This window comes from Canis aureus, chromosome 1 (assembly GCF_053574225.1).
Source record: "Canis aureus isolate CA01 chromosome 1, VMU_Caureus_v.1.0, whole genome shotgun sequence".
Lineage (NCBI taxonomy): Eukaryota > Metazoa > Chordata > Mammalia > Carnivora > Canidae > Canis > Canis aureus.
This window is the reverse complement of record NC_135611.1, coordinates 93,710,703-93,726,673: the sequence shown is the minus strand read 5'-3', so window position 1 is coordinate 93,726,673 and position 15,971 is coordinate 93,710,703. Positions and strand designations below refer to the sequence as shown.

Below are 15,971 nucleotides of genomic sequence, written 5' to 3'. Positions count from 1 at the left end.
AGGTTAGGGAAACGGCTCCTGTGCACAAACAACCAAACAAGCCACCAAACCAAACACCTGTTCTCTCTCTTTGTTTTTAAGATTTCTTGTCCCGGGGTGTACCTTCCTGACAAGCAAGATGTATACCTTGGGGTGTACCTCCTGAATCAGTACCTGGAGACCGACTGCTTTCCCTCTGTGTTCCCTATTATGATTCAGCAGAACATGAGGTTTGAAAAGGTGATCTTGACTTTCTCACTGCCAAGTCAAGAAGTTTAAATGTTGTCCGGGGAGCATCTCCCGGTGCTTATAAAGAACACAGCTCTCGTAAAATCAGTTGGTACCTTTTCTTTAAAAATAAAATTAAAAAAAAAAAAAAAGGCTTGAAGGCATCTCAGCACAGCACAAAACCTGACTTGGAGGACTTGCTTTTGCATTGCAGGCCTGGGCCAAGTTCTGTCAACCTGCTGCTAAATGTCCTGGTGGATGTTTTCTATTCTTGGAATTCCCATGGCATTTTCTAACTGGAACACAGAGAGCATTTTCTGAATGTTCTTGGAGGTGTTAGAGGCAGTTGCATTACATTTATGACAGGGATTATTAGGAAATTAGTGGCCTTAGAAACAAACTTTTGTGGACTCAGAAAAATAATGAAAAAAAAAAAAAAGCTATAATCAAATCAGTAAAATCCTGCATCTCAAATTCTGTAACAAAACAAACCTCTTCAGATTTATTGAATTTTCTTAGGTCATCCCTGGTTTATTTAGCTACAGTGATAAAGGCTACGTTTCATTCCAGTGAATATGAACCTGATTTTTTTTCTTTAAGATTTTATTTCTTTATTCATGAGACATACACAGAGAGAGAGGTAGAGACACAGGCAGAGGGAGAAGCAGGCTCCATGCAGGGAGCCCGACGTGGGACTCGATCCCAGGTCTCCAGGATCAGGCCCTGGGCTGAAGGCAGCGCTAAACTGCTGAGCCACCTGGGTTGCCCTGAACATGATTTTAATAGAACATTACCAACCTTCTTCCTACTTTGATTTAGAATATTAATTTCATTATTATGAATCACAGACAGTTCTTTGAAGTTTGCATCTTGGAATTTGGAGGTGGAATCAGTTTTAACCTTTGTAAGTCTAATGATTTTCCCCCAAACAATATCTCTGAGTTGCTTTTTGGAGGAGGTGTTACTAAGTATGGGAAGTCTAGATAGGGTAGAGTCTGTCACCTTTAAAGGTCTGGTTGGTGGGCAGCCCCGGTGGTGCAGTGGTTTAGTGCCACCTGCACCCCAGGGTGTGATCCTGGAGACCCGGGATCGAGTCCCACATCAGGCTCCTTGAATGGAGCCTGCTTCTCCCTCTGCCTGTGTCTCTGCCTCTCTCTCTCTCTTTCTTTCTCTCTCTCTGTGTCTCTCATGAATAAATAAAATTAAAAAAAAATAAAGGTCTGGTTGGTGTTGCTCAGAAAATGACCTATTTCCAGCTGAGACTGGGAGAGGAGATGAGGATCAATTTTCTGAAAGGCTAAGGCTGTTTGTAATATTTTTTAAAATCATAGCGGCACAGCCTTCAGCCCGGGGTGTGATCCTGGAGACCCAGGATCGAGTCCCATGTCAGGCTACCTGCATGGAGCCTGCTTCTCCCTCTGCCTGTGTCTCTGCCTCTCTCTCTCTCTGTCTCTGTCTCTCATGAATAAATAAATAAGGTCTTAAAAAAAAACAATCTGTAAAATCACAGTGGAAATTTAGATAAAGTCTACCAAACTGGTTGTATAAGAGAGGAGAGGAATAAATAGATAGTACCTTGAGACATATAGTCAGAATCCAGACAAACCTATTTCTCCTCTTTAGATATTGGTAGTGGTAGGAAGTGGGTGGTGAAAATCCAGTCTATTTTCTCCCTTAAGCATATTGTTATTAGTTTATCAGGTTTCCTTCTATAGAAGACTTTAAAAAGACTTCTCTTTTTGTAAGAAGCCCAAAGATACAAAATCATAGAAGCACAGAATGATAATTTTGTAAATGACCCTGGAGGTTATCTAGTGTAACATCTTTGATTCACAGAAAAGGGGGATCAGCCTCAAAGACATTAGACTCCAGATGCCACTTACTGCTCTGTTACAAAGCTGTGCATTTGAGCTTGCTGGTCAAACATATATCACAGACCTTTTTTTTTTTTTAATAAAATGCAGTTCTTTAAAATTTTGAAATATTACCTTCATATGTGGGCTGTTTGGGTTCATAATCCGGCTTTCTCCCACTTGGCTCCAGTTTTCTTCTATTTGTTCCATTCTCTAGCTGCAAATACTTGCAGCAAGTATCAAAAACATTTTCTTCTCCTTGGCCCTTCTGTGTAACCCAGAATTGAATGTTCTGAAACATTTGGATAAATAAGAAATTACTCATCAAGAATGTATGAGACATTGTGTTTGAGCAGTTCATGTTGGTCATTTACTCTCCAGGATCATACTTGAGAAAATCCTTAGACATAGATAACATGAAAGACTGCAAGTACTGGAATGATTCAGGGGGAAAAAAACCCTCACCTACATTTGCTTGATAAATCTAAATCGGTAAGACAAAAGTAGATGACAGGGGACAGCCTCCTTTTTGTACTTAAAGCAGACTTGGCTTTGAATTAAGAGCAGATTTTAGGGCAGCCCGGGTGGCTCAGTGGTTTGGCACCGCCTTCAGCCGAGGGCCTGATCCTGGAGACCCAGGATGGAGTCCCACGTCCGGCTTCCTGCATGGAGCCTGCTTCTCCCTCTTCCTGTGTCACTGCCTCTCTTTCTCTCTGTGTCTCTCATGAATAAATAAACAAAATCTTAAAGAAAAAAGAGCAGATTTTAACCATGCTTAAATTTATTTTATTTATTAAAAGATTTTATTTATCTATTTTTGAGAGACACACAGAAGCAGAGACAAAGGCAGGGGGAGAAGCAGGCTCCCTCTGGGGAGCCTGACGTGGAACTCAGTCCCAGGACCCTGGGCTTACAACCTGAGCCAAAGGCAGAGCCTCAACCACTGAACCACCCAGATGCCCTTACCATGCTTAAATTTAAACACCATTTAAGAGCTTAAATGCCTGAAACTAAACTCTGATGAAAACTTTTGTTTGTTATAGGCTTCCAGAGTTTAGGGAGAAGGTTGTGGTATGCTTTTAATTTTAGTCCTCTCCCAGACCATTAAGCTCAAGGACAAAATAAGCCAAATTGGCATTGGCTAGATACATATCACATTTGTCTTGGGCTTCATGATATACTTTAAACTTATGAGGCCCTCCCGCCCTCTAGTTATTTTGGATTCTGTAGGACTGTCACTACTAGTACATAGGTTTTCTTTTTTGTTACACATAGAATTTTTACTTGTGTTCCTTCTTAGCACAACCATTTGCTAGTCATTTATTCAGTTAACATCAGTTAATGAGTGTCTGTGGTATGCAGGATTTTTTTTTAGAGACTCAAGCAAGACGCTGAGTTTGATACCACATGTGCTTGTAGCAACAAACTTGTAGGGCTAGGTCAAGTTGATGACATTTTGAGAATGTGGTAGATTCAGCTAACTCAGGTTTTCCTTGTACTTGGTATTGTGTTCTCGTTCTATAATTACTTGTTGAATTTTTAACCATATACCTGTTAAAGATACTCCTGTTGAATTTTAAAATATTATGTGGCTGGAATTGGCATGTGTTAATTATTTGGAAGAATATAATCTACAGTTTCAATAAGCATATATTAATAAATCTTTGAAAATTTATTTTCACCATTTTTTTTTCCTGCAGGTATTTGAAAATGCAACAGATCCTGGGGCTGTAGCAGACATTTTAGAAAGTAAGTACTCTCAAGACAAAACAAAACAACTATCATGTGTATGTAATTGTGTGTACAAATATAAAATTCTACTATATTCTAAGTTGTGATATTTCCATGTTTAATCCATATTTATATTCAAGAGAGTCTATATCAAATTTGAATCATGTTTTTGATTCTATTATAAACTCTTTTCTAGATAGAGATGGGATTTATTGGATGGTACACTTCTGTTTGTTTATTAATTTCTTCAAATTAAATGGTTTTTGTATTTCACACAGTTGTGTCACTATCACCGTAATTAATTTTAGAACATTTTTATCACTGCAGAATGAAACTCTAAGCCCATTCTTCCTTATCACCCCCAGCCCTAGGTAACTACTAACAAATCTTTCTCTGTAGATTTCCTTATTCTGATATTTGATATAAATGAAATTTTGCAACATGTGGTCCTTTGTGACTAGCTTCTTTCACTTAGCATAATGTTTTCTTTTTTTTATAATAAATTTATTTTTTATTGGTGTTCAATTTAGCATAATGTTTTCAAGATTGATCTTTGTTACAGCATGTGTCAGTATTTCATTTGTTTATATGGCCAAATAGTATTCCATTGTATGGCTATACCACATTTTGTTTATTCATTCATTGGTTGATGGACCACTGGGTTGTCTTCACATTTGGGCTATGATGAAAAATATTGCTATGAATATTTGTGTACAAGTGTTTTTGTGGACATATGTTTTTATTTCTCTTGGGTATAAACTTAGGAATAGAAGTGCTGGGTCATATGGTAATTCTTCTTACTCTCTGGAGAAACTTTACTAAAGCAGCTGGGTTCATAATCTATAATCATGTAATCATTTTACATTCTACCAGCAACATGTGAGGGTTCCATTTCTCAACATCCTGACCAACACTTATTATTACCTGTCCTTTTGATTGGTAGCCATCTTTGTGGGTTTGAAGTGAAATCTCATTGTAGTTTGATGGTGTTGAGCATTTTTTTTCATGTGCTTCTTAACTGTTTTATTTGGAGAAATGTGTTTTCAGAGCTTTTGTTTATATTTTATTTGGATTATTTGGTATTTTGTTATTGAGTTGTAATATATAGTGAACTTGTATTGAATTCTTTGTGTATTGTAGATATAAGTTCCATGTCAGATGTATGATAGATCAATATTTTCTTCCATTCTTTGGATTATATATTCACTTTTTAAAAAAGATTTTATTTATTTATTCATGAGAGACAGAGAGAGAAAGAGAGAGAGAGAGGCAGAGACACAGGCAGAGGGAGAAGCAGGCTCCACGCAGGGAGCCCAATGTGGGACTCGATTCTGGGACTCCAGAATCATGCCCTGGGCCGAAGGCAGGCGCTAAACTGCTGAGCCACGCAGGGATCCCCTCTTTTCACTTTCTTGATGGTGTTCTTTGAAACACAAAATTTTAAAATTTCAATGAATTGTATTTTATGTTTTTTTTTCTTTTGTTATTTGCACTTTTTGATGTCATAACTAAGAAAGCATTACCTAATTCAAGTCACAAAGATTTATGTCTGTGTTTTCTTCTAAGAGTTTTATAATTTTAACTTTTTTTTTTTTTAAGATTTTATTTATTCATGAGAGACACAGAGAGAGAGGCAGAGACACAGGCAGAGGGAGAAGCAGGCTCCATGCTGGGAGCCCCATGTGCGACTCAATCCCAGGACTCCAGGATCACACCCTAGGCAGTAGGCAGGCGCCAAGCTGCTGAGCCACCCAGGCATCCCTATAGTTTTAACTTCTATGTTTAGGTCTATGACACATATTAAGTTGATTTTTGTAAATAACATGAAGTAGGGGTCCAACTTCATTCTTTTGTGTCTGGATATCCAGTTGTCCTGGTACCATTTGTTGATAAGAGTATGTGACCCCCATTGAATAGTCTTGGCACGTATGTTGAAAGTCAATTGAGTGTACAAAAGGAAGGGTTTTTTTGGACTCTCAATTCTATTCTCTTGATCCATATATCTACCATTATGCCAGTTCCACACAATTTTCATTACTGTAGCTTTGTAAGTAAGTTTTGAAATCAGGAAATGTGAATCCTTCACCTTAGTTCTTCTTTCCAAGACAGTTTTGCTATTTGGATTTCCTTGGCTTTCCATGTGAATTTTAGGATCAGCATGTCAGTTCTGCAAAGAAGCCAGCTAGGATGTTGATAGGTGTTGCGCTGAACCTGTATATCAACTTGGGGAGTATTTCCATCTGAATAATATTAAATCTTCCAATCCATGAACATGGGATGTGGTGAGAATTAATTGAATGTAAGGAATTTAGAGTTTGAGACAAATGAAGTGCTTAACATTACCATTGGAGTGATGGTTGGCAGAGATATATATTCCTTCTTACTACTTCGAAAACCTAAAATTACAAGCTGTCTTAGCTGTTACGTTTCTTGGCACTTAAAATTTTATCTTCATACATTCATATGTTTTTCATAAGCCAACAAAGGAACAATTTTACTTTTCTTGTATATATTTCCAGCTTTTTTGAGACATAATTGATGTATAACATTGTGAAAATATAGGGTATACAATATGTGGATTTGATACACTTATATATTGCAAAATGATAACCCCCACAGCACTAGCTAACACACTCATCACATCACAAAATACTTTCTTTTTTGTCTTGAGAACATTTAAGACCTATTCTTGGGACACCCGGGTGGCTCAGTTGTTGAGCATCTGGCTTCGGCCCAGGGTGTGATCCTGGAGTCCCCAGATCGAGTCCCACATCAGGCTCCCCGCATGGAGCCTGCTTCTCCCTCTGCCTGTGTCTCTGCCTCTCTCTCTCTCTGTGTCTTTCATGAATAAAAAAAAAAAAATCTACTCTCATAGCAAGTTTCAAATATATCATACAGTATTAGTAACAATAAGTGTCTTTAATTGTCACCATTATTGTCTATTTTATAATGTTTTAATTTCTAATATTTTGTTGGAATTATCTCTATTGATTTTTAATTGTTATGCCATATATGTTTGAATTACTTTAAGATTTGAATTTAAAAAAAAAAGATTTGAATTTTATTCTTGTCCTTATGGATTTTGTACATGAGCTCACTATTTGTAAATGCATTTTGGACTCAGGAAGTATAAAAAATGCATATTTTATGTCTTAATTAATCAGAAGACATACTGTTTTAAGCACTATAACTTGTCTAGGTTAATGGACAACAGTCATATTTTGAATTATTTATTTTTATTTATTTTTTAAAGGTTTTATTTATTTATTCATGAGAGACACACACACACACACAGAGGCAGAAACACAGGCAGAGGGAGAAGCAGGCTCCATGCAGGGAGCCTGACGTGGTGCTCGATTCCGGGACTCCAGAATCATGCCCTGGGCCGAAGGCAGGCACCAAATCGCTGAGCCACCCGGGCTGCCCATATTTTTAATTTTTAAAATGAGAAGTTGATTATTATGTCATTGACTTATGAATACCTTTTTAGGAGAGAAGATATTGCATCCATTTCATCAATACTTGTCAGGGCATAAAATGCTGTTTCTAAACTCAATTACTTTCACTGCATGCCCTTGAATGACTGGCTCTTGAAATACCTAAATTATTGTTGGTATGGCACTTATTATTATTATTATTATTATTATTATTATTATTATTATAAATGAGATGTTATGGTAGTCTTGAACTTAGCAATTAATGAATAACTCCAGCAATTTTCTAAGGTATTAAAATCTCATTTTTTCCCTTTTAGGCTTCCTAACCAGGTTTGAATTAATACAGCTAGTATCTCCAGGTAATGTAGCAGTAAATGCATTTCTAAATTAGCTTATTTTATTTTGAAAGGACTTTGGCATGACAGAGTGAGATTGGTATTTACAAGTTGTGCTTTCTAGAACACTTTCTTTTTCCCCCATACTGGTCTGTTGAATCCTATCCATTTCCAGAAAAGTAACTTTATGGGTTTGGTGGCAGTAAATATAACTTAAACAGGCAGTTGACTTTCCATTTTTTCATATCTTTATCTAATTATCATCAAATAATAAAATCTTGGTTCAGTTTCTTTCAAGTTGTTGCCTTTGGCCTTGTTCTCATTTATGGGGCACGTGTGTGTGTAAAACCCAAAGCTATCTTTTGTATTAGATGCTAGAGCAGGGTTGGCAAAATATAGACCCCAGGCCACATACCACCTGCAGTTTGTTTTGTAGGACTCGTGAACTAAATTTCTACATTTAAAAAAATTGAAATTCATATCCTGTTTAATTCGTGCACTTCACTGTGGTCAAGTGTACAATTCAGTTGTTTTACTATCTTTACAAAGTTATGCAACTGTCACCACTATCTTATTCCATAACATTTTTATTATCCCAAAAAGAAACGCGTAGTCATTAGTAGTCCCTACCATTCCCTTCTCCCAAAGCCCTGGCCACTACTGATCTACGTTCTCTATTGAAGGACCTGTTCCAGACATTTAATGTAAACGGAATCAGACAGTGTGTGGCCTTTTGTTTCTGGCCTCTTTACTTTGCATATTTTCATCCACATTGTGGCAAGTATCATTATTACTTCATTCCTTTTTATTGCTGCATAATATGCTTTTATATGGATATACCATTTGTTTATCCATTTGTTGGTTGATGGACATTTGGGTTATTTTCACTTTTGGAATATTATGAATAACTGCTATCAACATTCATGTACAAGTTGTTGTGCGAGTACATGTTTTCAGTTCTCTTGAGTTTATGCCTATGAGTAGAATTTTTGTATCATATGGTACTTGTGTGTTTAACTTCTAAAAAATAATTTAATTTATTTATTTGAGAGAGAGAGAGAGAGCGAGTGAGCACACATAAGCAGGGGGAGGGAGAAGGACAAGGAGATTCCATGCTGAGACGTGGGGCTTGATCTCGTGACTCTGAGGTCATGACCTGAGCTGAAATCTAGAGTCAGACACTTCACTGACTGAGCCACCCAAGTGCACCTCTGTGTTTAATTTTTTAAGGAACTGCCAAACTGTCTTCAGTGCTTGCAGTTTTGAATGGTTGGAAAAAAAAAATTAAAACATGAGTATTTTGTGATGTGAAAATTATATAAAATTCAGATTTCAGTGTCCATAAAGTTTTATTGGAACACAGCCATACTCATTTGTTTGAATATTATCTTTGGCTGCTTTTGTTTATGCTGGAATTGAGTAGTTATGACCATATGGTTGGCAAAGCCTAAAGTACTTACTAGCTGGCCTTTTACAGAAAAAGTTATTGCTAGAATCATGGGACTTTAGGAGGAAACTTTTCTGTGGTGCCTTTGCTTTGCGTGTGTCTTTTTTTTCTGTATGTGTCTTGAATGTCAATTTGGCTAGTTTCCTGGTGATTTTTACTCATGTGTGTGTGTGTGTGTGTGTGTGAGAGAGAGAGAGAGAGAGAGAGACAGAGAATATTTAAAACTCAGAAACATGTCTAATTCTTTTCTGATCTTTGCTGTTATAGGTTTTTCCTTTTCTCTTCCCAAAATGAAAATAGCTTTACAGTTTTTACTTGTTGCAAAAAGCATCCCCAAATGATGAGAAAATCTTTATAATTTGGTGAACATGTTTCCTGATATCTCTGTGGACAGAACACCTAGATACAGAATTTCTACATAGTAGTGTTACATATACTTTCTTCTCTTTTTTGCTTCCCCCATGATATATCATTGTTGTTTTGTCTTCTTTTTTTTAAGATTTTATTTATTTGGGCAGCCCCGGTGGTGCAGCGGTTTAGCGCCGCCTGCAGCCCAGGGCGTGATCCTGGAGACCCTGGATCGAGTCCCACATCAGGCTCTGCATGGAGCCTGCTTCTCCCTCTGCCTGTTTCTCTGCTTCTCTCTCTCTCTGCATCTCTATGAATAAATTTTAAAAAAAATCTTAAAAAAAAAAGATTTTATTTATTCATGAGAGACACACACAGAGAGGCAGAGACATAGGCAGAGGGAGAAGCAGGCTCCCTGTGGGGAGCCTGATGTGGGATTCAATCCCAGGACCGCGGGATCACGACCTGAGCTATAGGTAGACGCTCAACCACTGAGCCATCTGGGTGTCCATGTTTTGTCATTTCTAAAAGCATAGATGTACATCATTATTTTTAATGGCCATAAAGAATTTTATTAATTTACTTACGTGTTGGGACGCCGGGGTGGCTCAGTGGTTGAGTACCTCCCTTTGGCCCAGGGCGTGATCCTGGAATCCTGGGATCCCACATTGGGCTCCCTGCATGGAGCCTGCTTCTTCCTCTGCCCTGTGTCTCTGCCTCTCTCTGTCTCTTGTTAATAAATAAATAAAATCTTTAAAAAATTTACTTACGTGTTTTTATACGTCCATGAACAGTTGGGACATAATATTTGGAGTTTTGCTTTTTTCATTGTACACTGTTGTCTGTAGTTTGTCATTCCTGAATAGCTATGCATTCTTCCATAGTATTATAATTATCCTTAACTTGACATTGTTAAACATTTAGGTTTTGTTTTTTACATATTTATGAAATTATTTTTTTCTCTTGGTATATTTGTAAAGAATAGATTTACAGTATCTGTAGTTCTGATTCCCGTGATTTCAGTTACCCATGGTCCAAAAGCAGGTGATCCTCCTTCTGACATTGTCAGGAAGTCAGTAGTAGCCTAACACTGAGTCACAATTACTGACATTCATCTCACTTCATCTCACCATGTAGGCATTTTAGCAAATCACATCATCACAAGAAGGGTCAGTATAGTACAATAAGATATTTTGCAAGAGACCACATTCCCATGACTTTTTTTTTTAAACCCAGGCTCCAGGATGGGATTTTTCTTTTTTTTTCTTTTTAGTTTTATTTATTTATTCATGAGAGACACAGAGGAAGAGAGAGAGAGGCAGAGATACAGGCAGAGGGAGAAGAAGCAGGTTCCACACAGGGAGCCCGACATGGGACATGATCCGAGGTCTCCAGGATCACGCCCTAGGCTGAAGGCGGCGCTAAACCACTGAGCCACCCAGGCTGCCCTCCCATGACTTTTATTATAGTCTGTTGTTATAGTTATTCTGTTTTATTATTAGTTATTGTTCTTAATCTCTTACTAAGCCTAATTTATAAGTTAAACTTTATCATGGGTATGTATGCATAGGAAAAAAATGTAGTGCATTTAGGATTCAGTACAATTTGCTGTTTCAGGCATCCACTGAGGCCTTGGAACATAATTCACTGTGGATAAGGGGAGATGACTGTACTAGACTGAACCATCCATATCTTGTCACCTGGGAGTAAACTGATCGCCAGCAAGTTTCCATTATTGCTGTATTCAGTAGTATATGGCATGCCTCTTGCCCATATCCTAGCTAATGCTGGATATTATATTTTAATTTATTGTTTGCAAAATATATACTTTCTTTAAAATATATTTTCTGTCCCCTTCTCTTTAGATATGTTTTGTGATAACCTAAAATTTAAAATTGACTTCTTAAAAATTTCCATTTTCCCATCATGTTTCTTTCTTTTCTTTTGTATAACATGACTTTAAGTGCCCTTTGATCTATATGTTAACGTTGCATTTTGGTATAAATTCTTATACTTTAAAAAAATATTTAGTTATTTGAGAGGGTGAGCAAGCAAGAGAGAGAACACGAGTGGGGAAGGAGGTAGAGGGAGAAACAAGTTCTCCACTGAGCAGGGAGCCCGATGCAGGGCTCATCCTGGGACCCCAGGATCATGACTGGAGCTGAAGGCAGACGCTTAACCAACTGAGCCACCCAGGTGTCCCTACATTAAGTATCTTAAATGATAAGAATACATTTAGTATTCAATGAAACCTAAAACACATACATATATATACATGCACATGTATATATTCATGAATGTATTATGTATATCTAGTATTTAATATATGTATATTTAGTATACAGGTTGGTTGAATATACATGTTCTGCAACTTGCTTTTTAAAATTTAACATATCTTAAATTGCCATATGTTTTTCACATGACTAGAAACCCATCTTTGAGAAGGTTGCAAGAGGAGTTCAAGGTCATGATGGAGAATGTTGAGGCTGGGTGCATACATACTGGTTAATAACTCAGAAGTTACTCAGATATAAGATGGAAGCTGTATTATGCTTGTTTTCCTTTTGTCTACAGTCCTTGTATTGGAGATTGTAATTTCTAGTAGCATTAAATTAGAATTGCTCAAAATAATTTCACTCAACTTCAGATGCATTACAAAATGATCCACTAATTTGTTATTCATTTATTTATTTATATATTTATTTATTTATAGATTGTGTCTTTTTTTAAGGTTTTATTTATTTATTTATGAGAGATACAGAGAAAGAGGCAGAGATAGAGGCAGAGATACAGGCAGAGGAAGAAGCAGGCTCCCTGCAGGAGCCTGATGCGGGACTACCCAGACCTGGGATCACGCCCTGAGCCACCCAGGCGTCCCTCCAACGTATATTTATTGAGGGTGTACTCAGAACATGCCCCACACTGTGTTGCTGGTATCACACTAGTGGTACCAGGCAGGATGGTGATGGTGAGCCATCTTGCTCTGCTGGTTCTTGATACTAGATAATTAAACAAGAATGATTTGTCTCATGTAGGGTCACATGGGCCACAGTTAGGTTTACAGGAACTAATCCTTCACTTGGCTGAAGTCCTTAACTTTTCGTTTTGCTGTAGATATTATTTTATTGTTGGATGTTTATTCACATTGCTTTCAAACACACCTAGAGTCGAAAGACATATTATGACCATTATGTTAATGATCTAAGTGCTTTAGATTTGAAGTTGTCTAATGATTTGGCTTAGAAGTGGTGGAAACTCCTCTGGTTCCTGTTTACAAAGATGGGAAAAAGCGAATGGACACAGGGGGGCAGCAGTGTAATCCTGTTTGGGAGCTTAGCATTCTCTTTTTACTGATCTCTGATAAAAACCTCTCCTTGGGGAGAAATCATGCATGTTCAGTCCAGCTGTAAAATGCTATTTTGGGGGGCACCTGTTCCTTCAATCAGAGTTGGTTTTATACTTTGTAGTGGCGTTTACTAGGCATCAGCAGTGAAAGAACTCTTGCCTCAGATAATAAGATTTTGAATTCCTACTTTGCCATGTGGCATCGTAAGTGTCATCTACTCACAGAGCCAGTTTTCTTATCTGTAAAGAAGGCATCAGATGAGACTCCATCATGGGAAGCAAGCTGTCAATTCTGATATGCTCTGTAAGTGTTAGATATTCTTTTTTTTCTTTTTAGAGATTTTATTTATTTATTCATGAGAGACACACAGAGAGAGGTAGAGACATAGGCAGAAGGAGAAGCAGACTCCTGCAGGGAGCCCAATGCAGGACTCGATCCCAGGACCCCATAATCACAACCTGAGCCGAAGGCAGACGCTCAACTACTGAGCCACCCAGGCATCCCAGAACACTGATTTCTCTCAGACATTTCACTTGGCCTATGAGAACTGCTCAGCCTATGTATATGTTTATTATTTATAACCAAGGCTCTTGCCATAGCATCCCCTAGGCATGCTGACATTTTTACACTGGGTGGCAGTTTGGACTCTAGAATGTGACCAAAGCAGAGAGATAGAATTGAAAAACATCAGCCTTTTATTTCTCTTCTCCAGTTTTAATTTCTTTATTCCTGTGATTCCAAAGATAGTAGATGAGCATGCCTCCAGTTCTCTGACTTTTATTTTTATTTTAATTCTTGCTAAATACATGAATACTGATTTAGTAGTTGACATGTTGGATGCAGTGACAAGAGCTGGCCAAAAGCCTGTGAAAGGAAAAAGGACAGGCCCAGTGTGGAGAGCATCATACCATGCATTCAGGTGTTTGCTTTCATCGGAACATGTGCTTGAAAACACAGGATTTCCAGGACCGGTGGTGCTGGGACTTCTGCTGGGTTGGTGTCATGGAGCAGTCCTGATAATGGCACTTGCTCTGTACCTTACATATGCCATGTGCCCTCACAATAGCCCCAAGGGATAGGTACTATTATGACTTTTATGTTTTCCTGAAGAGGAAGCTGAAACTAGATTATTTATGTAATTTGCTCCTGGTCACATAGCTGGTAAATGGTGGGGCAGGGATTTGAACCAGCTCCGTCTGAACCTGGAAACAGTTCTTAACAATGGCACTATAGGCCTCAGTAGAAAGCTGTATTCCATTGCTAGTGATGGATGAGGAGATTGTCACATCCCTGCCCATTTTCTGGTTGCACCTGTGAGATCTCTGAGTGGAGGAAGTGTTTCTGGCCAGCAGGGGTGGGAGGTCATGCCTATCACAGGGAGCACTGTCAAAGGAGTACTGATGAAAATGAGGCTGGGATGAAGCAGAAGATGGATCTTAGAGCTGCACCCACCTTCCCACTGCCTCTCCACCTTCCTCTTTATCATCAATGTACATTGTAGATTTATTCATATAATTGTTTACCACTTGTGGACTGTAAGCTCCAGGAGGGCAGGAATTGTACCTATTGTATTCCCTAGAATACATTCGGTGTCTAGAACTCCTAGCACACAGAAGGTTCTCAAGGTGTATTTCTTTACTTGTTGGTTTTTTTAAAGATTTTATTTATTTTATTTTAAAAATATATTTTATTTATTTATTTGAGATAGAGCTAGTGAGAGAGAGAGCATGAGCAGGGGGAGAAGCAGGGGGAGAAGCAGGCTCCCCACTGAGCAGGGAGCCCGATGAGGGGCTTGATCCCAGGACCCTAAGATAATGAACTAAAGTGAAGGCAGACACTCAACTGACTGAGGCGCCCCTTAATGTGTATTTCTTGAACATATGAATGAAAAGGGATTGAAAAAATTGAAAGAAAAAAAAAAAAGAAAGAAAAAATTGAAAGGAGGCAGCCTGAGTGGCTCAACGGTTTAGCGCTACCTTCTGCCTGGGGCGTGATCTCGAGGCCCAGGATCGAGTCCCGTGTCAGGCTCTCTGCATGGAGCCTGCTTCTCTTTCTCTCTCTCTCAATCTCTCTCTGTTTCTCATGAGTAAATAAATAAAATCTTAAAAAAAAGAAGAAAAAAGAAAAAATTGAAAAGAAATGATTGAGAAATGAATGAACAGAGGATTTTTCTCGTTACTATTGCAAGAGATTCCAAGTCCACCCACCCCCAGTGTCAACAGGCGATAATAGCATAAAGGACAAAGAATACTGACGAGGTACAAAGACATATTCATGTCTCCCTTCTCTTATGGTGGTGGACACTGAGTCTCAAAGAGAGTAACTGATGCTACCGGAGCACCTGATGTAAGCAGGGCCATAAGTTATCTCACATCATCTGCCTGGAGGCAACTGTAGGATGCTGCACCACGCCTCTCTCCTGACTGCCACTGAAGTGCAGTTTTAAAATGTCCATCTTTGAGGGCACCTGGGTGGCTCTGTCAGTTGAGCTCCTGACTCTTGGTTTCGGCTTGGGTCGTGGTCTTGGGGTCCTGGGATTGAGCCCCACGTTGAGCCTGCGTCTGGCTCTGTGCTTGGCAGGGGGACTGTTTCTCTCCCTCTCCCTCTGCCCCTCCTTCCACTAAATAAACCCAAAAATCTTTACAGTATCCGTCTTTAGCAACATCTCAAGGGGCGTATGAGAGACGCTGGCAGAATGGCCTGTCTCCAGGCGAGGCGGCCTCCCTGGGCCCCGTGCGGCCTGTGCCCTGCACTCACACCACAGCCCGCTGGGGACCACCCTGCCCGGGATACAGTACCCAACGGAGCAGTCACTGCTTTCACCGAGCATTGACAGGAGCGGGTCACAAATCCATGTCCGAATGACAGTCCCGGTTAGTGGTACATGTTGGGTAGAAAGTTAAGTAGGGTGATGGGGTGGGGAGTTCCAGGCTCCTTTAGGTTGTTGGGGTGCCACCTTTCTGAAGAGACGACACATTTCAGCCAAGGCCCATCATTTGGTAGGAGGCAGCCAGCCACGCAGAGACCCGGGGAAGGATCATTACAGGGACAACATGGGGCAAACGTCTAAGGTAGAGGTGAGCTGGGTGTGTTTGAGGGGTAGCAGGAAGGGGAGCTGGGAGGACCACGAGTGATCCAGGAGGAGAGTGTTAACAGATCACTGCAAGGAGGCCCAATTACATGGAATCCTAAAGGCCAGGGTAAGATGCTTAGGTTTTATTCTAGCATGATAGGAAGCCCGTTGGAAGTTTCAAGGAGATGAAAGGC

The 15,971-nt window shown here is 39.2% G+C and overlaps 1 protein-coding gene across 16 annotated transcripts in view; it reads left to right on the top strand.

Annotated features, from left to right (window-relative positions):
• Nucleotides 1–15,971, top strand: part of SPATA6L (spermatogenesis associated 6 like) — a 65,471-nt gene that overhangs the window by 4,309 nt on the left and 45,191 nt on the right. For 12 of the 16 annotated variants that reach the window (XR_013386057.1, XR_013386056.1, XR_013386054.1 and 9 more), the window contains exons 2-4: nucleotides 82–219; nucleotides 3,761–3,809; nucleotides 7,546–7,587. Coding sequence is in view for 13 of the 16 variants with exons in the window: in XM_077909146.1 (XP_077765272.1) it covers nucleotides 82–219; nucleotides 3,761–3,809; nucleotides 7,546–7,587 (229 nt within the window). In the remaining 3 variants the exon portion in view is untranslated. The remainder of the gene's footprint in view (nucleotides 1–81; nucleotides 220–3,760; nucleotides 3,810–7,545; nucleotides 7,588–15,971) is intronic. The other 4 variants (XM_077909144.1, XM_077909145.1, XM_077909149.1 and 1 more) reach the window with 3 other exon arrangements.